At 48.0% G+C, this 26,776-nt stretch overlaps 2 protein-coding genes and 1 long non-coding RNA gene across 3 annotated transcripts in view; 1 reads left to right on the top strand and 2 right to left on the bottom strand.

The window, feature by feature from the left end:
* Nucleotides 1–26,776, bottom strand: part of LOC128423885 (uncharacterized) — a 130,940-nt gene that overhangs the window by 3,255 nt on the left and 100,909 nt on the right. The gene's annotated exons all lie outside the window — the stretch shown is intronic.
* Nucleotides 1–26,776, top strand: part of TWSG1 (twisted gastrulation BMP signaling modulator 1) — a 194,694-nt gene that overhangs the window by 116,974 nt on the left and 50,944 nt on the right. The window lies entirely within an intron of this gene.
* On the bottom strand, nt 292–26,773 carry ADIPOR1 (adiponectin receptor 1). Its single transcript, XM_053409426.1, has 9 exons — nt 26,616–26,773; nt 21,163–21,235; nt 16,984–17,210; nt 12,406–12,522; nt 9,518–9,689; nt 6,895–7,081; nt 5,277–5,464; nt 4,694–4,887; nt 292–1,174 (listed from the first exon to the last, which is right to left on the bottom strand). Exons 3-9 carry the CDS (start codon nt 17,122–17,124, stop codon nt 1,046–1,048), a joined length of 1,128 nt encoding a protein of 375 aa, XP_053265401.1. The 5' UTR covers nt 17,125–17,210; nt 21,163–21,235; nt 26,616–26,773; the 3' UTR covers nt 292–1,045.

Raw genomic sequence — 26,776 nt, 5'->3', positions numbered from 1 at the left:
ACCCAGGAGCCTGAAAAAGCAGTTTGCAGCGCATTGCAAAAGGTTCTAATTTTGGGGTGGGTGGGAAGGGGACATTTCACTGGGCCAGATCCCAGCTGCAGAGAAGAGAACGTGGGCAACTCGCAGGAGCGACACACTTCTTCCGTCCCCTGACCAGTGCACAGAAAATAAAAATAACCACTCTCAAAGGAGTCACACTTGTAGCGCTGTGGGATGTTGTAGATACCAAATCCTTGCAGCGAGGGAAGATTCCCTGCAGGTGTCTGAACCGAACCCCTGAACTCCCCAGCCTTCCACAGCATCAGACGTCTGTTTTTATTATTTCAGTCACCTCGACATAAAAAGCTACAGCAGCTCTACAGCCCCCTAAGTAAGAACACCCCGCCTGTAATACTACGAAACGGATCTCCAGTAAGAATAGGCTGGAGGGATAAGATAGCGCCTTTTTTCCTCTCTCTCCGTTTTCTTTTAAAGCTCAATATTAAATATTAAATACTCTCGATTTTAGGCATACATTACTTTTGTCAAGAAAGACAAAATTAAAGGGGAAACAGCCCTAAGCACCCGCCTCTGAGCGCCCCGGCAGGTAGGAGACGCCGTCGCCCTTGCCAGATCAATACGACGCCTCCTTCGGATACGATGGGGAAATGGGGAGCTCAGAGCGTCTCTTCAAGCATGGGGTATGTTTGCAGCATCAAAGAGCATGTAAGAGGGGCCCCCGGTTCCTTTTCTCTGTTTTCTTTTTTGCCAGAATTTCTCTTGTGTCCCGAAAATTCCAATGTTACTCCTGTGAAGTCAAAAAAAGGGGTTTGCGGCTACAGGCACTTCCACCCAGTGGACAGTTGGCAACCCATCCCGTCCCCGCGTCCAGTCCTCCTTGAGAGGAGAAGCCAGGAATAACCACTGCCAACTTTTCCTAAGTTTCTTGAAAAAGAAAAAGAAAAAAAGAAACGAAACTGTTCAGAGTCTCCTTTTTTTTCGATTTTAGCAAAGAAGGTTACTTTAAAAGCACTTAGGAAGTGTGTACTAAAGTCTCCTGCGGTCCTCAGAGGAGCGAGTCGTCAGTACATCCTCCTTCGAGTCCGTAGCGGAATTCCTGCAAGTTGGAGACGCCGTAGAAGTGGACGAAGGCCGCGGCCACCACCAACACGTGGAAGATCTGATGAGACTGGAACTGTGGAAAATGCAAGGAGGGCATGAAAAAAAAAATCAGAGCCAGGGATTTGGGCAAGGGAGGCAGTGAGGTGCAGTGGTTAGAGGGCTGGACTAGGACCAATGGCACCAAATAGTATCTACTAGAAAAATTAACCAACCAACTGAAACTGACACAGGGGACAAACAGAAGAGGACACCTTCACCCCGGTATGGCTCCCCTTTATCACATACACAGGCCAACAAGACAATGACAAAAATCCACCAACAGCGTACAAATCAATATGGCTAACCTGATCCAAAACACCCACCCACTCACACATGAAAACAAAGACCACCACAGCCAACCACAAATGAATAACCACACCCTAGGCCAACCCCAACCTCTCTCACCACCGAAGGAACACAAGTGAACAGCAAAGAACCTGCACAAGACACGCTGACACAAAACCCCACATATACAGTGGTGCCTCGCAAGACGAAATTAATTCGTTCCGCAAGTTTTTTCTTCTTGCGAGTTTTTCGTCTTGCGAAGCACGGTTTCCCATAGGAATGCATTGAAAATCAATCAATGCGTTCCTATGGAAACCGCCTTCAGACCAGGTCCGGGGACAGTCTGTCCCCCGACCTCTTCTGAAGGCGGGGGGGGGGGGGGGGGGACAAGGGCTTTTCTTCCCACTGCCAGCCTTCAGAAGGCTGTTCTGAAGGCTGGCGGTGGGAAGAAAAGCCCTTCTCCCCACCTCCCACCCCGCAAGCTCCGGGGACAGGAGGGCTTTCCTCCCGACTGCCAGCATTTTAAAAGCCTCCAGGACAGCGGAGACTTCTCCGTTGTCCCGGGGGCTTTTAAAATGCTGGCGGGTGGGAGCGAAGCCTTCGCTCCCGCCCGCCAGCATTTTCAGATCGCCCCGGGACAGCAGAGAAGTCTCCGTTGTCCCGGGGGGGTTTAAAATGCTGGCGGGCGGCAGCGAAGCAAGCCCATAGGGAAATTCGTCTTGCGAAACGACTCAAAAACAGAAAACTCTTTCGTCTTGCGAGTTTTTTGTTTTGCGAGGTGTTCGTCTTGCGAGGCACCACTGTATTAAGTAAAATAGAAACATCGCCACCCGACCCCACCGCCACCCATCTTCCCCCCCTCCACCTCTTCCCCCCTTTTCTTCCTACTGTCTCAACAAATGAAATTGATTTGTAAAAATGTTACATGGGGGGGGGAAATACGAGAGAGAGACAGTACACACATTTTTGTAAATCAATAAAATCTTTAATAAACAAAAACAAAAAAACCTATGAAGCTCACTGTGGGGGCAAGGGGTCCACCACTGTCTCCCAGCCTTACCTACCCCGCAGGTTTGTTGCTGGGATTAAATGAGACGCGAGAGACCCGTGTATGCCAGGCACAGGCCCTCCAGACGTTTGGGACTACAACTCCCATGATCCCTAGCTAACAGGGCCAGTGGTCAGGGACGATGGGAATTGTAGTCCCAAAACATCTGGAGGGCCGAAAAGTTGGGGGTGCCTGTTCTATGCCTTAAAACAGGGGTCAGTAAACTTTTTCAGCAGGGGGCCGGTCCACTGTCCCTCAGACCTTGTGGGGGGCCAGACTATATTTTGGAAAAAAATTCCTATGCTCCACAAATAACCCAGAGATGCATTTTAAATAAAAGGACACATTCTACTCATGTAAAAACACACTGATTCCCAGACCTTCTGCGGGCCGGACTGAGAAGGCGATTGGGCCGGATTCGGCCCCCGGGCCTTAGTTTGCCTACCCATGCATTAAAAGCTGTGGCAATTGCTAAGACGCCCTCGGGGAGCTGATGCTGCTGGCACATTATATTTTTATTTATTTTGGTACCCCAACACCAGCGGTGTCCAACCGGTCAACCGCGATCGACAGGTTGATCCCTGGAAGTTTGCAGCCGCACCCTCTGGATCTGCGGCTGTGATAACTGGTGCAGTGAAACTCCCATTCCCCCTCAACCGTTGCTCTTTTGCTCCGTTGCGTCAAATGGGGGGTCTTTAATGGTATATTGCCAACGAGTCAGGAAATGAAAGTACAGTGGTACCTCGGGTTAAGTACTTAATTCGTTCCGGAGGTCCGTTCTTAACCTGAAACTGTTCTTAACCTGAAGCACCACTTTAGCTAATGGGGCCTCCCGCTGCCGCCGGGCCGCCGGAGCACGATTTCTGTTCTCATCCTGAAGCAAAGTTCTTAACCCGAGGTACTATTTCTGGGTTAGTGGAGTCTGTAACCTGAAGCGTATGTATCCTGAAGCATATGTAACCCAAGGTACCACTGTAGTCATTTCCAGTGCGTCGTTGTGAAAGGTGAGCACAGATTCCGGTCCCGCCCCCCCGGTAAAAAAAAAGGTTAACAACTCAGGCTTTCCCCCTCCCCAAAAAAGGTCAACAACGTTGGCTTTCCCACCCCCCCACCCCAAAATGTGTAGATCACTGCCAGTTTTTTTATAGATTGCAGTCTCTTGGGTGCTGGAAGTCCCTGCCCTTTACCATCCTTCACGTCGCGCTGCAAGGTGATGTACATCAGAATTAGGGGATGACACTGATTGACACGGGGACGCGGGTGGCGCTGTGGGTAAAACCTCAGCGCCTAGGACTTGCCGATAGCATGGTCGGCGGTTCAAATCCCCGCAGCGGGGTGAGCCCCGTCGTTCGGTCCCAGCTCCTGCCCACCTAGCAGTTCAAAAGCACCCTTAGGTGCAAGTAGATAAATAGGTGCCGCTTTATAGCGGGAAGGTAAACGGCGTTTCCGTGTGCTGCTCTGGTGTCGGTTCGCCAGAGCAGCAATGGCACACTGGCCACGTGACCCGGAAGTGTCTGCGGACAGCGCTGGCTCCCGGCCTCTAGAGTGAGATGAGCGCACAACCCTAGAGTCTGTCAAGACTGGCCCGTACGGGCAGGGGTACCTTTACCTTTACCTTTACTGATTGACACACAGACACACGTAAATGCACAGCCTAGTGATTTGACTGGGTATCCTTCAAACTGTGAGGTCGCCTCACCCCCCCACAAATGCCCACTTGACAGCTTCGAACTGCGGAAACTGGCGCTTGTTACAGGTGCCACCTAACACGCGCCCCACCTTTCTGAGAAATCCATCTCTTGCGTGTGGCAGCACTTCTGCATTCTTGAACGCTCTTGCCTGTCAAATGTACCCTCTCCGAAGACCGCCCAAAACATTTTTGTTTAATCCGCAGGCATGGCCAAACTCGTCCCTCCAGATGTTTTGGGACTACAACTCCCATCACCCCTAGCTAACAGGACCGGTGGTCAGGGATGATGGGAACTGTAGTCCCAAAACATCTGGAGGGCCGAGTTTGGCCAGGCATTGCTGATGTAGGTCTCCTTCTGTTCTTAGTTTGTTGCCGATTTAATCTTTCAAAGAGTTGCTTTTGCTGGCGTTGTCTCCTTTTCTTTCGAGAACCGCTTTGAGGTTCGTTTTTTAAAAAAGACCACAATCAAATTTTGCAAAATGAAAAAAAACAACAACCCAAATACCACACCATTCGCTGGCCTCACTTACCCAGATATCGAACTTGCCAGGGAAGAAGCGCTCAGGGATGCGGGCGGCGTAGAGACCAGCTCCTGCGATGTACATGACAGCCATCAGGAAGAACCAGCCCATCTGCCCGACGGTGGTGGCTTTCACGAAGCCTTCAGCGATGGTGAAATGCATGGTGGGTACCACCCCGCTCAGACCGAGCCCCAGGAAGACCCCTGCGAGGAGGAGAAAAGGGAGATCTCAAGCAAGTACCGTATTTTTTGCTCTATAAGATTCACTTTTTCCCTCCTAAAAAGGGGAAATGTGTATGCGTCTTATGGAGCAAATGCAGGCTGCGCAGCTATCCCATAAGCCAAAATACCAAGAGGGATCGCTGCTTTCACTGCGCAGCGATCCCTCTTGCTGTTCTGGCTTCTGAGATTCTGAATATTTTTTCCCTTGTTTTCCTCCTCCAAAAACTAAGCGCATCTTATGGTCTGGTGCGTCTTATAGAGCAAAAAATACGGTATTCAGAAAGGAAAGCACCAGAAATAAGGCAGCCTTTCCCACCTTCAAGGGAAATTTCTCTCGCGGTACTGATGTCCTTTACAGAGAGCCGCCCTACCTGCCCTCGTCTGCCTGTGCTTCGGCGTTGCAAACCGATCCCACTGTGCGACGATGATGGCTGAGATACCCAGCACACATACAATGGAGAGGTAGATAAGTCGGGGCTGCGGGGAGCAGTAGAAGGAGTAGTAGAGCCAGGGGACAAAGCTCCCCATGATCAGCAGAGCTATCCCAGAATAATCCAACCTAGGAAGGAAACAAACAGAAACCAGACGGAAGTGAGAGGCGTATTGCATATTCCGGAAATGGCAAGTCAAGTTTGCTTCGGGAAAGGAGATACTATCTTTTTTCTACAATCCATAAAGGTAAAGGTAAAGGGACCCCTGACCGTTAGGTCCAGTCGTGGCCGACTCTGGGGTTGCGGTGCTCATCTCGCTTTATTGGCCGAGGGAGCCGGCATACAGCTTCCGGGTCATGTGGCCAGCATGACTAAGCCGCTTCTGGGGAACCAGAGCAGCGCACGGAAACGCCGTTTACCTTCCCACCGGAGCAGTACCTATTTATCTCCTTGCACTTTGATGTGCTTTTGAACCGCTAGGTTGGCAGGAGCAGGGACTGAGCAACGGGAGCTCACCCCATCATTGCAGGGATTAGAACCACCAACCTTCTGATCAGCAAGCCCTAGGCTCTGTGGTTTAACCCACAGCACCACCCATGTCCCCGCGTCTACAATCCATAGGGGCTATCGATTTTGACTACTGTACAAACACCTGCATTTCAGTCGGTGTGTAGACAAAAATGCTAGGAAAGAGGAATTAGGTGCGATTCCTGAACTGCAGGGAGGGGTTGGACTAGATGACCCGTGGGGTCTCTTTCAAACTCTCTAATTTTACGATTCGATGAATGAGGTAAAGCCACTATAATGTTCAGATATAATAATAATCTATTATTTATACCCCGTCCATCTTCCTGGGTTTCCCCAGCCATTCTGGGCGGCTCCCAACAGAACATTAAAAGCACGATAGAATATCAAATGTTAAAAAGTTCTCTAAACAGGGCTGCCTTCAGATGTCTTCTAAAAGACAGACAGTTGTTTGTTTCCTTGACATCTGATGGGAGGGCATTCCACAGGGCGGGTGCCACCGCTGATAAGGCCCCCTGCCTGGTTCCCTGTAGCCTCACTTCTCGCAGGGAGGGAACCGCCAGAAGGCCCTCGGAGCTGGACCTCAGTGTCTGGGCTGAACGATGGGGGTGGAGATGCTCCTTCAGGTATACAGGACCGAGGCTGTTTAGGGCTTTAAAGGTCAACACCAACACTTTGAATTGTGCTCAGAAACGTACTGGGAGCCAATGCAGGTCTTTCAGGACTAGTGTTATGTGGTCTTGGCAGCCACTCCCAGTCCCCAGTCTAGCTGCCGCATTCTGGATTAGATGTAGATTCAAAGTTCAAACCTGCCTTTGAGTTCATGAACAGAAGCACTGCCAGGGGCTGGTTCTGCTCTTACTCTCATTTTCAGCCTTTCTACCTACTAAGTAGGTATGCATTAAAAACATACACACGCATCACAGCTGCCCCAAATTTATCTACATTTCACTTAGCAGCCAAAAAACAAAAACAAACCCCGTAACAGTTAAGTGTCTTAATCGACCCGGGTTTCGATTCCAGGTCGACTTACTTGGAAAACGTCCGGGACACCTTCTCCGAATGGCAATAGACTGTATGGAAAAGCCAGGAAAAGCTGAGGCACAGCACAGCCCCGAGGAAAAACATCCCAAAGACCACCTTTTCCTGCAGAGGGGCCATGAAGTACATGTTCGGCCGGAGCATGGTCAGGATCCCCAGGCAAAGGAACAGCACAAAACCTGAAGTGGAAATGCAGGGAGAGAGAGAAAGAGAGAGAGAGGGAGTCCTGTTAGCCGATTTATCAAAAGGCCAAAGAGTCTCTGTTATAGCATTTGGCACCCAGTATACCTGAAGGAGCATCTCCACCCCCATCGTCCAGCCCGGACACTGAGGTCCAGCTCCGAGGGCCGTCTGGCAGTTCCCTCCCTGCAAGAAGTGAGGTTACAGGGAACCCGGCAGAGGGCCTTCTCAGTGGTGGCGCCCGCCCTGTGGAACACCCTCCCAGCAGATGTCAATTGTCCAGTAGTGCCTTAGAGACCAACTAAGTTTGTTCTGGGTATAAGCCAGGCTTCCTCAACCTCGGCCCTCCAGGTGTTTTTGGCCTACAACTCCCATGATTCCTAGCTAGCAGGACCAGTCGTCAGAGATGATGGGAACTGTATTCTCAAAAGATCTGGAGGGCCGAGGCTGAAGAAGCCTGGTATAAGTTCTCGTGTATCTGAAGAAATGTGCATGCACACGAAAGCTTGTACCCAGAACAAACTTAGTTGGTCTCTAAGGTGCTACTGGAGAAATTTATTATATAACCAATGCAATAAAAATCCAGGAGAACAAAACCCAATAAAAACCAGGGGAATAGGAGCTGGCATATTAAAACTAAAACCAAGACAGCATTGGGAGGAATTCCAGCGCACAGCATAAGTTCCCCAGAATATAAAAGGTTATTAAGAGCACATCTGAAGATTTTAAGAAAGGGGTGGACATAAATGTATCTGGGGAAGGAGACTCTGTGCTCTTTAGCACAGTACCAAAAAGTTCCACTACCTCCAAGTTTATGGAACAGTGCCTATAATCCCTGGCTGAGGCTGATCAGAAGTGGCCTTGAAAGCAGCTACAGAACACTTCATTGGCTACCCCTGCACGAAGGGGGCAGAGGCCATCTCAGCCCCAAAACATGAACCCAGACTGAGGAGGATGCAAATAATTACAGCTCCTTCTATGAAGAGGTGGAGAGGCCGGCACTGTCAAACTGATCAGGCCAAGTAACCTGTGGCTCTCCATCTGTCATGGATGCTTTTGTTGAGATTCCTGCTTTGCAGCGGGTTGGACTAGATGACCCTTGTGTCCCCTTCCAAGTCTACAAATTGTTGATGACGATGATAAGCCACTGTGAAAAGTCCCCGAGTTAGTCAGAAGGCTTTCCCATCCCAGAAATAAGCTGGGAGGAAGGAATAAAACACTAGGCACCTAAGGAACTATCATATTTTCCCAGCCCATCTAAATGATGGTCCGCATTAACAGACTTGAGGTGGTTTGGGACCAAATATGTGTATCATGGCTTAGGGCCCTGGTATTTACGGGACCGCCTCTCCTGGTCTGCCCCGCAGAGGACCTTAAAGTCCATGAAAACTATAGTTTAGAGGTCCTGGGACCTAAGGAAGTCAGACTATCCTCCACCAGGGCCAGGGCCTTTTCAATGATGGCTCCAACCTGGTAGAATGCTCTGTCCCAGGAGACCAGGGCCCTGCAGGATTTAACCTCCTTCCGTCAGGCCTGTAAGACAGAGCTATTCTGCCTGGCCTTTAATTTGAATTCAGCCTGATCTTTTATTTCCCTTCTCTTCCCTCCCCTTCCCCTTTTATGAGGATTTCCCGCTCTGAGACCCCACAGCTAATTCTCCCCTGGCCTCCTCGCTGGCCCAAGTGGGACCAATTCAGCCAGCTAGCCCTGGGGATTATCTAATGCTTATTAGATGGATTTCCCCTAAATTGATTTCTGAACTTTGAATTTTATTGTTATTCATGTTTTTATACTGTATTTTATGCTGCTTTTACAATTAGGTGTTTTAAATTTGTTGTCAGCAGCCCTGAGCCCGGTTTTTAAACTGGGAAGGGCGGGGTATAAATAAAAAAATATTATTATTTATTATTACCAAAAGGCCTTGCTTAAACAGTGAGACCTCTGGGGAAAGCACAATACAGTGGTACCTTGGTTTAAGAACAGCTTAGTTCATGAACAACTTGGATTAAGAACGCTGCAAACCCGGAAGTCGGTGTTTTGGTTTGTGAACTTTGCCTTGGAAGCAGAACACGTTGAATGTGCTCCATTTGGAAATTGGGTCCCCCGCTGCTCTGGGAAAGTACATAAGTTCGTAAACCAAGGTATCACTGTATACAATTCCTTCCCAAGGCCCTTAATGTTGTTCAGAGGATCGATTTGCACGATACGCAAGATCTCCACAACGTAGATCACATTCAAGTCTGGAATCGGGTAGAGAAGACGGGCAGGACAACGGCGAGGAGGACAATTCTAGATCCAAATTCTAGATCCACTACCTTTGTGGACAATTCCAGTGCCCCAAGGGAAGAAAAAGTCGCAGTGGGGGAGAGATGGTCCCTCTCAACATTAACACAGGTACCAGAGTATTAAAATAGGAACCAGAGAGTCAGGGTCACCTAGCAAGTGGGTCCAAATGTTGCCCGTCTCCGTGTGGATGCGGAAGATGCTCTTGAAGCAGGCTCTGAAAGAGGGCATCGGGGGCCGGTGCCCATGCAGGAGGTAATCGTTATCTTTCAGCCAGTCGGGCAGCACGTCGTAGGGGATGACCCTCCAGCGGCCTTCCCAGACCTGCAATAAACCAAACCATGCGGGGCAGTCAGTACCTGGGAGCGCATTGGCACAAGGAGCGTCTCCACCTCCATCGTTCTACCCGGACACTGAGGTCCAGCACCGAGGGCCTTCTGGCAGTTCCCTCTCTGCAAGAAGTGAGGTTACAGGGAACCAGGCAGAGGGCCTTCTCAGTGGTGGCGCCCGCCCTGTGGAACGCCCTCCCACCAGATGTCAAAGAGATAAACAACTATCCGACTTTTAGAAGACATCTGAAGGCAGCCTTGTTTAGGCAAGCTTTTAATGTTTGATGTATTATAGTATTTTAATATTTTGTTGGAAGCCGCCCAGAGTGGCTGGGGAAGCTCAGCCAGATGGGCGGGGTATAAATAATAAATTTATTATTATTATTATTATTATTATTATTAGGGGAGGGAGCCAGCATTAGGCTGTGAAATGCACGGTCCGGGGCGCAGCCACACACCACCCCTCCTGCAGGCGACTCTTGCACAGCTTCGATCGGGACACTTGCAGCACAAATCGTTAGTTGCCTCCACATCAGAACTCTCAGCCCATGTCCTAGGGGAGGCCGAGGACCTGAACTAAGCTAGCTCCCCAGAAAACAAATCCTTTGCACATCTGGTGCTTTACCAATTGCACTGGCTCCTGGCGGGGTACAGGGTCAGGTTTAAGGTGCTGGCTTTGACCTTTAAAGCCCTATATGGCCTAGCACCCATGTATCTACAGGACTGCCTCTCCTGGTATGCCCCGCGGAGGACCTTAAGGTCCACCAATGACATTTTGGAGGTCCCAGGTCACAAGGTGGTTAGGTTGGTCTCAACTAGGGCCAGGGCCTTTTCAGTACTGGCCCCGACTTGGTGGAACACTCTGTCACAAAAGACTAGGGCCCTGAGGGACTTTACATCTTACCACAGGGCCTGCAAGACAGAGCTGTTCCGCCTGGCCTTTGGTTTGGACTCAGTCTGACCCTCATGTTTCCCTCCCCTTATGGTTTTGATCCATGGTTTTCTTTTTTTCTTTTTTTTAATATATTTATTGGGATTTTCAAAAAGTAAAGAAAAAAAAACAAAAAAGAAAAGAAAAAAAAACAATTAAAAACTCATAAAGTTTACATTTCTTGCTTTCCATAACCAATTTCCTTGACTTCCCCACACCTCCCCTTCTTGTATTCCAATTCCAATTTTTAGCTCAGCAAATTCTTGTCCCCACACTTTACCTTATTTTCTCTAATTCATTTTAATTAACCAATTTTAACTTATAAACCTCAATCTTTATATATCAATACTTATTCTTAAAAAACTTTTTCTAAATTCGCCCCATCAATTTAATTAACCAATTTTAACTTAAAAGCCTCAATCTTTATACGTCAACACTTATTCTTAAAAATCTTGCCACTAACATAAAAATGGGGATTTCGGGGAAGGGAATTGGGGCCGACCTTAGAAAAAGTTTTTTTTCATGGTTTTCCAGGGAACTGCTTGACTGGCCAAAGCTTGTTGGAGTCTCTTGGGCAGGAGGACAGGGGCCTCTAGATGTTCTCTAACTTCCACAAGACCCAGAAGACAGAAACGGTCAAGCGTCAGGAGAGGGAGTGAGGTCAGCAGTGAAGTTAACTCTTTATTCAAGGAAACAAGGTCAACTCAGGAGGCCAGGCTTAGTGAGCACAGCCACTTGTCCCGGTAGATCTTGCCCCTATGAGGCAGTTATGGGGAGTGAAGGTCCCAACCTTCCCACAGCTGCCTAAATCTCCTCTTCTCCCTGGTCCCTCCCAAGCAATCTGAGACTTTGCCCCTGTCTCTGCTGTTCACACCTCTTCTGGTTCAGGGAGATGAGAAGGATGTGGAGCTGGTCACAGCAGGAGAGGGAGATTCCCTGGCTTCTTCGCTAGCCTGGCTCTTCTTTGCTTCTTTGCTTCCCTACTTCCACTCTCCTGCTTTGGCTTCTGCCTCCGATTCCGGACTGCTCTCTGCCACAGACTTCCTGCTCACTAAACCCTGTTGCCTCTTCAGCTTCCGACACCTCCTCCTCCTCCTCCCAGCCTGCTCCTTCTTCTTCCTCTGACTGCTCGTCGTGCCCCCATCGCCACTCCCCAGGCTCTGAGCCTCCTTCCCTTGGGGGTTCCCCAGCTGGTGCCTCCCACTGTTCCTCTGCGTCCAGCCGGTCCATGACATCAAGGGTCTAGCAAACATCCCGAGGTTCTCACATTCCCCACCCCTCCTTGAGATCTAGTATACCTGAAGGAGCGTCTCCACCCCGATCGTTCTGCCAGGACACTGAGGTCCAGCGCCGAGGGCCTTCTGGCGGTTCCCTCCTTGCGAGAAGTGAGGTTACAGGGAACCAGGCAGAGGGCCTTCTCGGTGGTGGCGCCCATCCTGTGGAACGCCCTGCCACCAGATGTCAAAAAGAACAACAACTACCAGACTTTTAGAAGACATCTGAAGGCAGCCCTGTTTAGGGAAGCTTTTAATGTCTAACAGACCGCTGTATTTTGATACTTTGTTGGAGGCCGCCCAGGGTAGCCCAGCCAGATGGGCGGTGTATAAATAATAAATTATTATTATTATTACTATTATCAAACTCAAACTCATTTGCCATGCTCCTGTTTTGCTTGCCAAGCAAGGAAGGAGGTCAGAGAACATAGCATACCCAGCTCTGCAGCTGAAACAATGGAAGCTTAGAGCCCCAATACCATCTTAGAGTGCCAACCCAAAGTTACCTTGTATACAAATTCTTCCATTTTCTCCATCGCATGATGCGCCTGCAGAGGGAGGGTTAGCACGCGCACCTCCTCCTCCTCTTCCTCCTGAGTTGCTGGGCATGGCTGGTCTTGAACCTAGGAGGAGGAGAAGATCTCACACCCTGAGCAAAAGGCAAGGGGTCAGGCCGAAAATGCTCTTGAATACTATAGAGATATTCCAAACTCATGGGCTCCTTCCGGACCACCTGTTTATAGAGCGTTTGTCCTGTCTGGTTGGCAGGGAGCGTGGATGATGCTGTAACCACAGGTTACAGTACAACTTTCCTATTATTTCCTATTATTTTTTTAAAAACCTAGTGGGACTTGACGTCTTTCCGCAGGGCCTGCAAGACAGAGCTGTTCCACCTGGCCTTTGTTTCCCTCCCCTTACGGTCTTGATTTATCAGCTACTTTAAAATGAGGCTGCATTTTAACCTGTATTTTAAATTGGGGTTTTTTCTTTTGTCTCTCCCCCCCCCTCTCATTTTCCCTTACAGTGGTACCTCGGGTTAAGAACTTAATTCCTTCTGGAGGTCCGTTCTTAACCCGAAACTATTCTTAACCTGAAGTACCACTTTAGCTAATGGGGCCTCCTGCTGCCGCCGCGCCACCAGAGAACGATTTCTGTTCTCATCCTGAAGCAAAGTTCTTAACCTGAAGCACTATTTCTGGGTTAGCGGAGTCTGTAACCTGAAGCGTATGTAACCTGAGGTACCACTGTATTATGTTTTTACTGTGATTTTATTGGTGTTAGCCACTCTGAGCCTGGCTCTGGCCAGGGAGGGCGGGGTATAAATAAAAATTATTATTATTATTATTATTATTATTATTATTATTATTATTATTATTTTGGGGTGGGTCTGTGGGGAAGTGGGTTTCTTGCACAAGACCTCCACAGCACAAAGTGAGATTTTATTTCCTGTGCTTCAGACTTAAGAGGCTCTTTATCAACCACACCAGCTCAGGAAATATGGATGTCATGATTTATGCACCATTTCTTTCCCTTATTGGTGATTGTTTGTTTGCTTTGTGTGTTGGGGTGTGTGTGTGTGCAATACCCTGTTATTGCACTTTTGGGTTGTTAATAACGGAGATATCTAAATAAAACTGTAACAGCACAGCCTGAAATTGCTTGAAGGTGATTGAATCCCACTTGACACCAGAAGAAAACATCTCCAGTTTTGTACAGGGCAGTACAGGAGGGCCACAGACAGACAGCAGCAGGAGAAGACGCAGCCATCAGAGAACTCCAGTCACCCAAAGGGAACCCCCTCTGTGACTGTCTGCACATGTAGCAAGACCGGTCTAACCCTGCTGCAGCCATAATCCCAGATTTCCTTTGCAGAAAGGATTAAAGGTAACGGCATTTCCCCGTCTGCTGCTAAGAGGGCAACTCAAATTGGCAAACTCCATTTCTCTCCTTGGCTGGGGCCCAGGAAACAAACTCGCAGCCCGCCAAAGCAGAACAGAGGAGGGCAGGCTCTCCTTTTCAGCCGCCCGTCTCCTACAGGCAGGCTTCGGCGTAGAAGGCCTGTTCGCCAGCTCAAAGCTCTGCCTGTTACGTTCTCAGCACAATGAGGAAAAAACAAGGCAGGTTTGCAGTTGCAAGGAGAAGCGGGACTGGGAGAGGAAGCACAGTCTTCGAGTTGCATCGCACGGGCAGTTCTGCAAAGGGGAAAAGGCAGGAATATGGCAGCCTTGCAAAGTCTGAAGGCTCTCAGTCCGCCGCTTCAGAAGACTCGTTGCGAAATCTATACATTCCAGCTGTGAGAAAATGCCGCAAGGGTCACTTTTGCCCTGCACGCGGCCCGCCCCCCCAGACCTGGAGCCCTCCAGATGTTTGGGACGAAGTCTCCCATCAGCCCCAGATGTGCTGGCCGAGCCCGAAACATCTGAAGGGCATCAGATCGCAAAAGAAGGGCCTATCTTAATCAAATGCCATTGAGCTCCTGCGTTTAATGCTAGTAATTCTACTGGTGTGTTCAAGGGTTGGAATTGGATTGGGAAGACCTTCTCAGCCATGAAGGTCACTGGATGCCGCTGGGCCGGTCGCTTTCACCCATTCTAAACAATTATATTGTTATATGCCAAGAGATGTGGATCCAGCACTGTGCAGAATCACAGCACCGATATGCTAGGTGAAGGTCAAAACGAGGGATCACACAAGCTGCCAAGATTACAGCTACAAAGCCGCTAATAGGATTCGCCAGTATATTTATGGTTGTTTGACAAAGACATGGAAAGAGCCTTAATGGCTAGAATGAAGACTGAGAGACTTGATTGGGCTCTGCTAACTATACTATCACTGGCAAACTTTCATTTTATGAAACCAAATTCCTTCCAGTAGCACCTTAGAGACCAACTAACCTATCTGAAGACGTGTGCATGCACACAAAAGCTCATATCAATAACATTAGTTGGTCTCTAAGGTGCTACTGGAAGGATTTGATTTTATTTTTATTTTTTGTTTCGACTACGGCAGACCAACACGCCTACCTACCTCTAACTATCATCTTATGGTATCTTGGAAGTGGGGCTTTCTCTGGGGTAGGGACAACCTTCTGGAACTTTCTCTCCCTTCCCCCTTGCAAAATGGGAGGAACCAATGCGATGAGCTTCAAATGACAACTGGAACGTCACCTGTTTCCTATCTGTTTTCCATGACCCTCAATTGAGCTGCTATGCTTTTGCCTTGCTGGGATTTTATTGTTTCATGCAGCACTGGTGTCTTTTAGGCAGGGTGCACACCATATATTTAAAGTATACACAGAATGAATCCTGGAAATGGTTGTTTACTCCACACAGAGCTACAATTCCCAGCACCCTTAACTACAGTTCCCGAGATGTTTGGGCGGGGGGTGTACAGACATTGTGGTGTCTGGGTGCATATAACACACAGACACACACAAACGCCTCTGTTATATTTGTTATCTTTTTGTAAACCACTTGCAGACTTTTCTGGTGACGAACAGCATATAAATACATGAAATAAAATGATGGATGTGTTCCCATCAAAAATTCAGACACATCTCCTTGTAACAAGGAGGGGGGCTTGCAAAGACCTGCCTTATTTATTCCCAGTGGAGAACGCAAAGTTCCCTGGTGGTACCATGCTTAAATCCTGCCATGCTTGTATGGTTTATATTTACTTATTTAGAAGGATTCGTAAACCACTTTAATAAAGCAGAAGATAAAGCAAAGCTAAAATCCACAGAACATTTTTTTAAAAATGCCTAAACATCCATCATTACAAAGAAATGAAACCAGCAAAACTAATACAGTGGTACCTTGGGTTAAGTACTTAATTTGTTCCGGAGGTCTGTTCTTAACCTAAAACTGTTCTTAACCTGAAGCACCACTTTAGCTAATGGGGCCTCTCGCTGCCACCATGCCGCCATTGTGCAATTTCTGTTCTCATCCTAAATCAAAGTTCTTAACCCGAGGTACTATTTCTGGGTTAGGGGAGTCTGTAACCTTAGGCATCTGTAACCTGAAGCATATGTAACCCGAGATACCACTGTACAGGAAATGAATATTATATTATTATTTGTATTTCTCGATAGGCTCGTGGGTGGCAAGCATATATAGCAAGAGCACTTGCCTAATGTCAGTAACACATGCTGACATGCAGCTAGAAGATAAACCTTTAAAGGTATTTCTTTACGGCCCAGTAGACCTGAAGGAGCGTCTCCACCCCCACCGTTCTACCCGCACACTGAGGTCCAGCACCGAGGGCCTTCTGGCGGTTCCCTCCCTGCGAGAAGCCAAGTTACAGGGAACCAGGCAGAAGGCCTTCTCGGTGGTGGCGCCCGCCCTGTAGAATGCCCTCCCACCAGATGTCAAAGAGAACAACAACTACCAGACTTTCAGAAGACATCTGAAGGCAGCCCGGTTTAGGGAAGCTTTTAATGTTTGATGCATTACTGTATTTTAATATTTTGTTGGAAGCCGCCCAGAGTGGCTGGGGAAACCCAGCCAGATGGGCGGGGTATAAATAATAAATTATTATTATGTTTTTATTATAATTACATGCATATCCTACCTTTTCCCCAGGGAGCTGAGGGTGGTGCATGCATGGTCCCCGCCCTTCCCCATATTCTTCACCCCACCACCCTGTAAGGCATTAATCTGAAAATAAAAAGGTAAAGGTACCCCTGCCCGTACGGGCCAGTCTTGACAGACTCTAGGGTTGTGCGCCCATCTCACTCAAAAGGCCGGGGGCCAACGCTGTCCGGAGACACTTCCGGGTCACATGGCCAGCGTGACAAAGCTGCTCTGGCAAGCCAGAGCCTCACACGGAAACGCCGTTTACCTTCCCGCTAGTAAGCGGTCCCTATTTATCTACTTGCACCCCGGGGTGCTTTCGAACTGCTAGGTTGGCAGGCGCCGGGACCGAGCAACGGGAGCGCACCCCGCCACGGGGATTCGAACCGCCGACCTTTCGATCAGCAAGCCCTAGGTGCTGAGGCTTTTACCCACAGCGCCACCCGCGTCCCTAATCTGAAAATAGCTTTGCTTTAATGGGGTTAGCATCTCTCTGGCAGAAAGCTTACTTACAATGGCCGAACTGGTTGCCGCTTGGTCTCCTTTCTCCTCTAAGAGGGGTCCGAGCTCAGCCAGCTCCACGAGTTCCCTCTCCCTGCCATTAGCTGAAGGCCCATTTCCTTGGCTGGCAACTGAGCCTTTGCGGGACGACATTTGGTCAACGCAGACACCAGGCCTCTTCCCCTTTCCGAAATCAGATGAACAGCAGGCCTGCCCAGCACCCTGACGAAGACCTCTCACTAGGAAGAAGAACAAGTTGATTTGTAACCCGGTCTGCTTCTGAAAAGATGTGTTTCCCCCCCCTCCAGACACATATTGGATGTTCCTCCTCAGAGAAGCTTGGAGCACTTCCAGATTCTCCTCTTTCTTCATTAACTGAATAGAGCTGTCACCCAGTTAAAGGCATCTTAGCCGATTAATTGCACAAGTTGCGGTAAACCGAATCTGTATCGCGAGGGTGGGGGGGGGAGTGCTGAAAGGTGGGGCAGGGGAATTATTTCAGCGATTGTGGATGATTTATTTTTTTAAATTTAATATTGGCACGCTGCTTTTCCAGCAACAACACTGAGCTGAAAGCAGCTCACCATAACAAGGAAACAACACTTCCATCAATATATCTGTCTCCAAAATCACAATGCCATGCAAGTAAAGCAAAAGCGGAACATTCAATAGGCAAGTAGCGCAGATAAATGCAAGCTCAGAAAAATTCAGAAATGGCTTTTCAGAAATGGCTGCTGGGCAAACCCCAGTTTCACTTGGCACAATCTCCCTGGAAAGTGTGCCTGTGTCAGAGCAGACTGAAAGATGCATTCTCTGTGTGAGATAGGAAGGATATTCCATCTAGGTTACTGCACTTAAGAGTCATTTCAAGAAGTTAAAACAGTCACTCTGCTTTACAACCCAGCACACTTCTTAAAAAATAAAGAATGGATCAAAAAAATTAAAATTGCTTTGTTGATGAATTGGTTAAAGTAAACAATGGGGGTCTTATTACTGAATTTGCTAGTCTACTTCTCTGCTTTGGGGGATTTCCCCAACTATTAAGCCGTTTTCCCAACGGCTTAGAAATTAGCCTTCGCCAACTGCTTTGAGGTGTTTTCACGCACCGCCCCCCATCAAGTGTGTAATTTTTACGAATTAAAATAGTGTGTGTATACACACACACACACCTTGTAGGAGGGCAAAACTCCTACCAGAGGCTGTAGGGACTGCTCAAAAAGGATGGAGGCCCAACTAGCACTAATATTATGTTCTAAAAGCACCAATCAGAAGTCCATTACTGAGGAACAATGTCCACCAAGCAACAAGAATTTGAAAACCTCGCTGAATGAATGGTGCCTGCAAATATACAGGTGTATTCCAAAATAATATTTCAAAGAGCTGTGGTTCAAAGCCATTCAGAGAGAGAGAGGAACCCACAAAAGACCTTGCAAAATTCTATAAAATTAAGCTGCATTTTGCCCTCAATTTTAGGCTAGCTGACATGATTCATCTAAGGGTGATTAATTTCTTTCCGCAGGGCCTGTAAGACAGAGTTGTTCCGCCTGCCCTTTGGCTTGGAGCCAATTTGATTCCCTCCCTCTCTTTCTTTTTTCTTTTCCTTCTCCTCTTGCGAGGAGGCTACATTTTAATATTTTAATGTTTCAATATTTTAATGTTGTATTTTAATTTTGTTCTTAAGTTGTAATCATTCAACTTGTTTTTATTATTGCTTGTAAGCCACTCTGAGCCCGGCCTTGGCTGGGGAGGGCGGGGATATAAATAAAAATTATTATTATTATTATTATTATTAAGGGTGGACAAGGAAAGCAATTTGTTCCATATCTGGGTGGGGTGAGAGAGTCAGCAGATGTCAGTTGATCAAAAAGAAAGCCATAGAAATGAAGAGATGGGTCAAAATCCCTGTTTGCATGAGCATAAGTGGTTATGTTCACAAACGTGGAGGAGACATGTAAATTCTAACCAACTACAACCACTTATGGTGGGGTTGGGGAAGCTATGACATTCCAGATGCCGATGGACTCCACATCCATCACCCCTGACCACGGGCTGTGCTGACTGGGGCTGATGGGAGTTGTAGTCCCAAAACTGGAGGGCTACAATTTCCACACCCTCGCCGTACTGTGGTACCTCAGTTTAAGTAATTATTTTGTTCCGGGGGTCCGTTCTTAACCTGAAACTGTTCTTAACCTGAAGCACCACTTTAGCTAATGAGGCCTCCTGCTGCTGCCGCGCCGCCAGAGCACAATTTCTGTTCTCATCCTGAAGCAAAGTTCTTAACCTGAAGCACTATTTCTGCATTAGCGGGGTCTGTAACCTGAAGCATTTGTAACCTGAAGCGTATGCAACCCGAGGTACCACTGTACAGGGACATAGGAAGCTGTAGCGGCCGTAAGTGAAAACAAATTTGCAAGAACAGTTGTTTTTTAAAAGATGATGAAGGCTCCGGGAGGAGGATGGTGTGACAATACCCCACTCAACTCCTGGACTTAGAAGTTCCTCCCCACAACGGTGGACTACCAAGCAACCAAGAAGCATCAGGTCAGGGGTGGGCAAGGGTTACCTTGCCTGGGCCGGTTTACTCCAGCGGGCCAGATATGCGGATCCCTCCATGGGCCAGATATGCGTCTGCGCAGACGCGATTTTCGGTGTGTGCACCAACACGATTTCTGGCACTGCAGAAGCGAGTCCCCACGTCATGTTGCACCTGTTTAGCACAGCGCACGGGGACTTGCCGAACAGGCGGCTCGGTTCAGGGGCGGGTCATGGGCCGGTTAAATGACCGCCGCTTGTGGCCCATGGGCCTGTGGATATTTCACCCCCTCCCATTGCGACGATCTCCTGACAATGTTTTCAGAAAGGAGGGGACGGAATCTGCTCATCGCTTCTTCCACTCCTGCCTGACTCTGTAGGAGTCTGAGTTTTATCTGTGTAGAGATGACTGCATAAGCAACTGTAACACTCATGCAGTCCAGTAGCCTCCTTTAAAGGTAAAGGGACCCCTGACCATTAGGTCCAGTCGTGGCCGACGCTGGGGTTGCGGCGCTCATCTCGCTTTACTGGCCTAGGGAGCTGGCGTACAGCTCCCGGGTCATGTGGCCAGCATGTCTAGGCCGCTTCTGGCGAACCAGAGCAGCGCACGGAAACGCCGTTTACCTTCCCACTGGAGCGGTACCTATTTATCTACTTGCACTTTGATGTGCTTTTCAACTGCTAGGTTGGCAGGAGCAGGGACCGAGCAACGGGAGCTCACCCCATCGTGGGGATACAAACCACCGACCTTCTGATCGGCAAGTCCTAGGCTCTGTGGTTTAACCCACAGCGCCACCCGCGTCCCACCAAACTAAACTAGTCTCCTTTAGTCTTTAGTTTGCAGTAGCTGTAATAGAATAAAGAAGTTAAGCTTCAGAGCCGTCGTTCGTGTAGTTCATACTCTGCTGTACTCTGCTGACTTTGGTGCTGATAGCTCAAAGTTGTGAGTCCGTTGCACTTAGACCTGCTCTCCCGCAGTGGGAGGTCTCTGGAAGTGCTTCCCAGATTGCCTGGCCCAGTCGGGGCAGAAGAGGTTGAGCCCAGTCGTTGGCACAGGCTCAAAGGCGAAGCTAACAGGGCCTTAGTTTGCCCACCCCTCCATCAGATGTTGTGGTCTCTAGAGAGCAAGGACGGCATCTTCTCACCTGGGCAGCCTGGCAGCTCCTGATTCTTCCTGGCAGAAGAGGTGACTGGCGAAGGCTCCTGGGAGCAAGGGGTGGAAGGCAAGGCAAATGTCCTCTTCCCAAAGCTTGCTTTGATGTCAACACTGCTTCTGAGTCTGTGCCAACTACTAGAACGCCTATACTAAAATGCAGTGATTAACCTGAAGTTAGAGAACTGCTGGATCCCTGGCAAAATGAGAGTTAAGTGATTCAAATGTGCCGACAAACCTACAGCAGATAAATATGCATTTCACGTTCAGGGAGGGGACAGAGGCAATAACCCCACGGCTTTTGAGGCCCTCGGAGGACCCATCAGATTCATAATCCAAGCCCTGTCAATTATTTGCTAAATTGTGCAGCTTCAGAGAGGACATTTAACCTCACTCCCTCAAAAGAAAACAACATTGCGTTCATGCTGTTGAGGAGAACCTAGTTTAAATGCAGGCAGGAAGCGTTAAAGAGAAACTTAAGGGAGGCTGAGGAAAGGGTTTATTACCTTTTGAGTTGGTGCACTTTGCAGGAAACTGGCTCACAGCTCCACCCAACTTGACATTCCAGCTCTGCAAAGCCTAGAAGCAGGATTTTCAAAGATTAGATGTGCACACTTTTGTTCTCTGGTGCAGGAAAAGCTTGTCTGGCATTTGCCCAACTGTGCTTAGGTGTTGCACAGCTTCTGCTCATTTGCAAAACTCCCTTCCTTCCTATTTCGTTCACTTCCTTACTATTTCTCACCCTGCAGTTTCATTATTCCAGCAGTCCAAATAATTACCCTTTGGGTAAACTTTAGGAAGCTTACAGAGAATGTTTCAGTCCAGACTTTTCTCTCTCTTTCTCATCACACTTTGAGGGGTTGGCCGTTTTAAACAACATTGTGACAACACCCAATGTCACGAGTGCAAAATTTATGCATCACTAACATGTATATGCAATACATCTCCATGAATTATCATTATTAATAATCATTTTATATATAGTGATGTATATAAGCAGTGTAAAGGTAAAGGTAAAGGGACCCCTGACCATTAGGTCCAGTCGTGACCGACTCTTTCACGCTCATCTCGCTCTATAGGCCGAGGGAGCCGGCGTTTGTCCACAGACAGTTTCCGGGTCATGTGGCCAGCATGACTAAGCCGCTTATGGCGAACCAGAGCAGCGCACGGAAATGCCGTTTACCTTCCCGCTGGAGCGGTACCTATTTATCTACTTGCACTTTGACATGCTTTCGAACTGCTAGGTTGGCAGGAGCAGGGACTGAGCAACAGGAGCTCACCCCGTCGCGGGGATTCGAACCGCCGACCTTCTGATCGGCAAGTCCTAGGCTCTGTGGTTTAACCCACAGCGCCACCCGCGTCTCCCCTTAATATTTTACTTATAGGCAAAATGGGGGGGAAGGAGTTCAAAACACAGGTCACAATAACATTTACAACATATATGGATGCGTAACACCAGAAATTATCATTCATTTGAAGAGTAAGTTTAGTGTAGTGGTTCGCATGTTGGATTGGGACCTGGGAGACCATGTCCCACAATACGTTGGATGCTTGCAAAAGGCATCTCACTCACAATCATTACCAAACTTCCACTTCCTGAGGCGCAACTGCTGTGGGGGTAGCAAAAGTGCGTTCTAGGAGCAACGCTCAGCTCACGCAGAGCCCAGCAAGCCTGGATTCACTGTTTCCACAGAAAAACTGACTAAATAGTAAAAAACAACCAACTCTATGGAAAGAGTAGACTCTGATTAAATTGGGGCAGGCGGAGGAAACGGGGTGGCATTTTTGAGATGGGATGTAGTGTGGACTCTGTACAAAAAGCCAGCGCCCTCGCAACGTCACTTCCACAGCTGCCATGTAGAAGCACTCCCAGAATCCTTAACTGTAGCTTTTAAATTTTCATCGTTTAGGAATACCCTTCCACATCAGTTGCCAGCCAAAATACTCCTGGCATGTTAATATCGAGGATTTGGGGGGGTCTATTTTAGGACACACACCGGCCAGGCCAGTTGGGTCTCAATGTGTGAACAATTGGAGAAGACACGCAAGCAGGTTCGCCTGTGGCTGTGCATTACAATGGAAAAGGCAATAATGGAACGCAAGGTAATCTTCAAGTGTGTTTGTTCTTCATTAAAAATCTAACCATAGAGTCAGCATGGACCATCTTAACGCAACTTCTTTTGATCACCAGAGCATTCTTAGAGACTTTCTCTTTGCTAATCAAAAATATTAGTTTACTGAGATCACTGGCATACAGCCCCTGAAAGGTTGCAACCCTGAAGATAAACAGAAACTTGCAAGGTGTGTGGGGCTCACTCTCCCATTGCAGGACAGTTTGAGATCCAACGTAGTAAACTGCCTCATTCTCTGCCAGCCATTTGACCAGCCTACACCAAGGGTTATCCAACTTGGTGCCCTCCCAGTGTTGCTGGACTACAACTCCCATCAGCCCCACCTCAGCAGAGCTAATGGTCAGGAATGATGGGAGTTGTAGTCCAGCAACGCTTGGAGGGCGCCATGTTGCCTACCTCTGGCTTACACTGACTGGCCACAGCTCTCCAGGACTGCTGGGGATTGAACCTGCAACCTTCTGCACTTTGCCTCTGAACAACAGCCTTGATCACCAAAGACAAGTAAAGCCTTTTGCTCCATTTCCCTCCAGTCTGGAGCCAGGAGCTAGCTTTGGCTCACTGCCTGCACCCAACAAGCTCAAACAAATAGCAGGCTTCCACTTCTGTCTGGGTTTGGGGCTATCCCTCCTCCTCCTCCTCCTCCTCATGTCTCCCCCAAAAAATTGAGCTCCTGCCATGAGAGGGGCAAGTGAGATTGCCAAATCCTGACCCCGAAGAACCCTGCATGCCTCTTTTAAGGAAAAACATTCTCTTCTCCAGCGATAGATTCAGGAAACGCTATCAGAGCACAGCTAATAGCTGGTTCCTTTTCCGCAGAAGAAAACAGCCTCTATTGCGAAAGAAAACAACTGGCAACAGAGCTTGCTGGATTATTGAGTGTAGTCTTGCAAGCCACTGGAAGACAGAGCAGCCAGCAGCAAAAGGTAGAACTGTCAAGTCCTCTTTTCCTCTAGCACTGCGTAAGAACTTAAGAAGGAAAGAAGAACCTGGCCTGTAGACTGTAGATAATATGTGTGAGGGGGGTGGAGTTAATGGAGGGCATTTCAACTTGGAATCCAATCATTCCCTTTGGTAATTAAGAGTTTACAAGAATACAGAAAGCTGTTGGGACCACAATACCCCCACCAGCAGCCTCAGCAGGTCAGAAACATGCCAAGCCACTCCTGGCTGGAGCAGTTTCTGCCACTATAAGCTCTTTATCCCCAGGATTAAACCTAGACAGAAAGCAAAAGGCAAGGAAATATGGGCATCTGTGGACTGTGAGAGTGATCAAAGAGCAACGTTCTTCGTAGGTGAGAGAAGAGAGGCTGCTGTCTATGGGGCAATAATAATAATTTTAAATTTATATACCACTCTGCATCTGAAGATCACAGGGCAGTTTAAAACAACAACTTGACTGATAGAATCATAAAATCTTAAGAGTTGGAAGGGACCCCCAAAGGTCATTTAATCCAACCCCCTGCAATGCAGGAATCTCAGCTAAAGCATCCATGGCAGATAGCCATCCAACCTGTGTTTAAAAACCTCCAAGGAAGGAGAGTCCACAAGAGTCTGTTCCACGGCCGAACAGCTCTTACTGTCAGAAAGTTTTTCCTGAATGTTTAGTCGGAATCTCCTTTCTTGCGACTTGAAGCCATTGGTTCGAGTCCAACCCTCCGGAGCAGCAGAAAACAAGCATGCTCTTAAAATTTGTTGTTGTTGTTGTTGTTGTTTAGTCGTTTAGTCGTGTCCGCCTCTTCGTGACCCCCTGGACCAGAGCACGCCAGGCACCTCTGTCCTCCACTACCTCCCGCACTTTGCTCAAACTCATGCTGGTAACCTCGAAAACACTATCCAACCATCTCGTCCTCTGTCGCCCCCTTCTCCTTGTGCCCTCCATCTTTCCCAGCATCAGGATCTTTTCCGGAGAGTCTTCTCTTCTCATGAGGTGGCCAAAGTATTGGAGCCTCAGCTTCAGGATCTGTCCTTCCAGTGAGCACTCAGGGCTGATTTCCTTAAGAATGGATGCGTTTGATCTTCTTGCAGTCCATGGGACTCTCAAGAGTCTTCTCCAGCACCAGAATTCAAAAGCATCCATTCTTCGGCGATCAGCTTTATTTATGGTCCAGCTCTCACTTCCATACATCAAATAGAGTACTTTTAAAAAAACACCACAAAGTACAGCCCTTCAGAAACAAGAGATACTTTTGAGGCTGGCTCCTTTTGCTATTTATTTCATTAGCTGTCACCCGGAGGAGCCCAGGAGCTCCTCACACACCCCTTTATTGGCCGCTAATATTTCCTGCCTCGTACACACCGTGACTGCATCTTGCTTTGTGCCTGGTGACCAGGGTCCATTATGTGTTGCATGAAGATACAGATATATATATATCTATATTTATATGTATGTGTGTGTTTATTTATTGAATTTATTTATATACCGCCCTATACCTTGAGGTCTCAGGGCAGTTCACATACATTTTGAACTATGGCAACCCTAGTAGTGTCATCACTAACAGAACTGGGAAACAAATTATAGTAATAGTAATGATCTAAACTTACAAATTACATTTGACTGAAGCAGGGGTAGCCAATGTTGTGCCCCCAGATATTGCATCATCTCTGTTTAGTAGTACTCTCATTTTGTCTCAAGAAAATCACCATTTTATAGTTGAAATCGGGGAAAATAAATACACAAAAGCACAAAGATTCACAAAATGCTTAGGAAAAAAGTACTGTATATATATGTGTGTGTGTGTGTGTGTGTGTGTGTGTGTGTGTATTCTTTGACGATCCCTCGTAAGTAAGATTGTCTTCCCTAAACACGGTTTTAACAATGAGTCCGTAAGTGACTGTGGAGGCCAATTACTAATCCACACGTCCTTCCACAGTGGGGACATTGGTTTCCGGGCAGGAGTTGATCACGGTGTGGATTTGCCAAGCTTGCCTTCCTCTTAGCACGTTTCTCCCTTGCGTCCTGAGTTCGAGTGTCTTCAAAGCCCAGGACACCTTTGGTAAAGGCTGTTCTCCAACTGCAGCGCTCACAGGCCAGTGTTTCACAATTGTTGGTGTTTATACTACTTTTTTTTTTATTTGCCTTGAGACAGTCTTTAAACCTCTTTTGTTGAACACCAGCATTACGCTTTCCATTTTAAAGTTTGAGATATATATATATATATATATATATATATGTCTTTGTGTGTGTGTGTGTATATATATATATATGTGTGTGTGTGTGTGTGTGTGTGTATATATATATATATGTATATATGTATATGTATAAAAAATATCATATACAGTGGTACCTCGGGTTAAGTACTTAATTCGTTCCGGAGGTCCGTTCTTAACCTGAAGCACCACCTTAGCTAATGGGTCTCCTGCTGCTGCCGCCGCATGATTTCTGTTCTCAGCCTGAAGAAAAGTTCTTAACCCGAGGTACTAATTCTGGGTTAGCGGAGTCTGTAACCTGAAGCGTATGTAACCTGAAGCGTATGTAACCCGAGGTACCACTGTGTGTGTGTGTATATATATGTGTGTGTGTGTGTTTATATTTATTATATATATATATATATATATATATATATATATATATATATATATATAATAAAACTGGAATAAGCCTTCTCCGCAGAACACTGCCCTTGGGAAGCCTGTCTCCAACAGCCCTATCAGGGTGCCTACCTGTTGCTGACAGGACCCTCCACTCAAGCGAGCTGCTCCCTTCGGACATAGCTGCATATACTGCTACGCATCCCGGGCTATGGCTCTTTCTCTCGGAAGCCGAACCCGCAGCTTCTCCGAGGCCTCCCCCCCCGGCTCCTCCCCCCCCCGCCCGGCTTCTCGCTTACCGGACGACCGTTGCAGCTACATCCCGCGGAGGAGGCGGAAGAGGCCCGGCCAGCCGCCTGAGGAGACTCGCCTCCCTCCTTCGCTCGCTGCCAGAAGAAGGAGAGGAAGAGCGGCTGCAGCGGCGCCGGAAATAGCCCTCAGCTCAGAAAGGCCCGCTTCC

The sequence above is a fragment of the Podarcis raffonei genome, chromosome 12 (assembly GCF_027172205.1).
Source record: "Podarcis raffonei isolate rPodRaf1 chromosome 12, rPodRaf1.pri, whole genome shotgun sequence".
Taxonomy (NCBI): Eukaryota; Metazoa; Chordata; class Lepidosauria; order Squamata; family Lacertidae; genus Podarcis; species Podarcis raffonei.
Note: the sequence above shows the minus strand (reverse complement) of the source record. Positions and strands in the feature narration are given on the sequence as shown.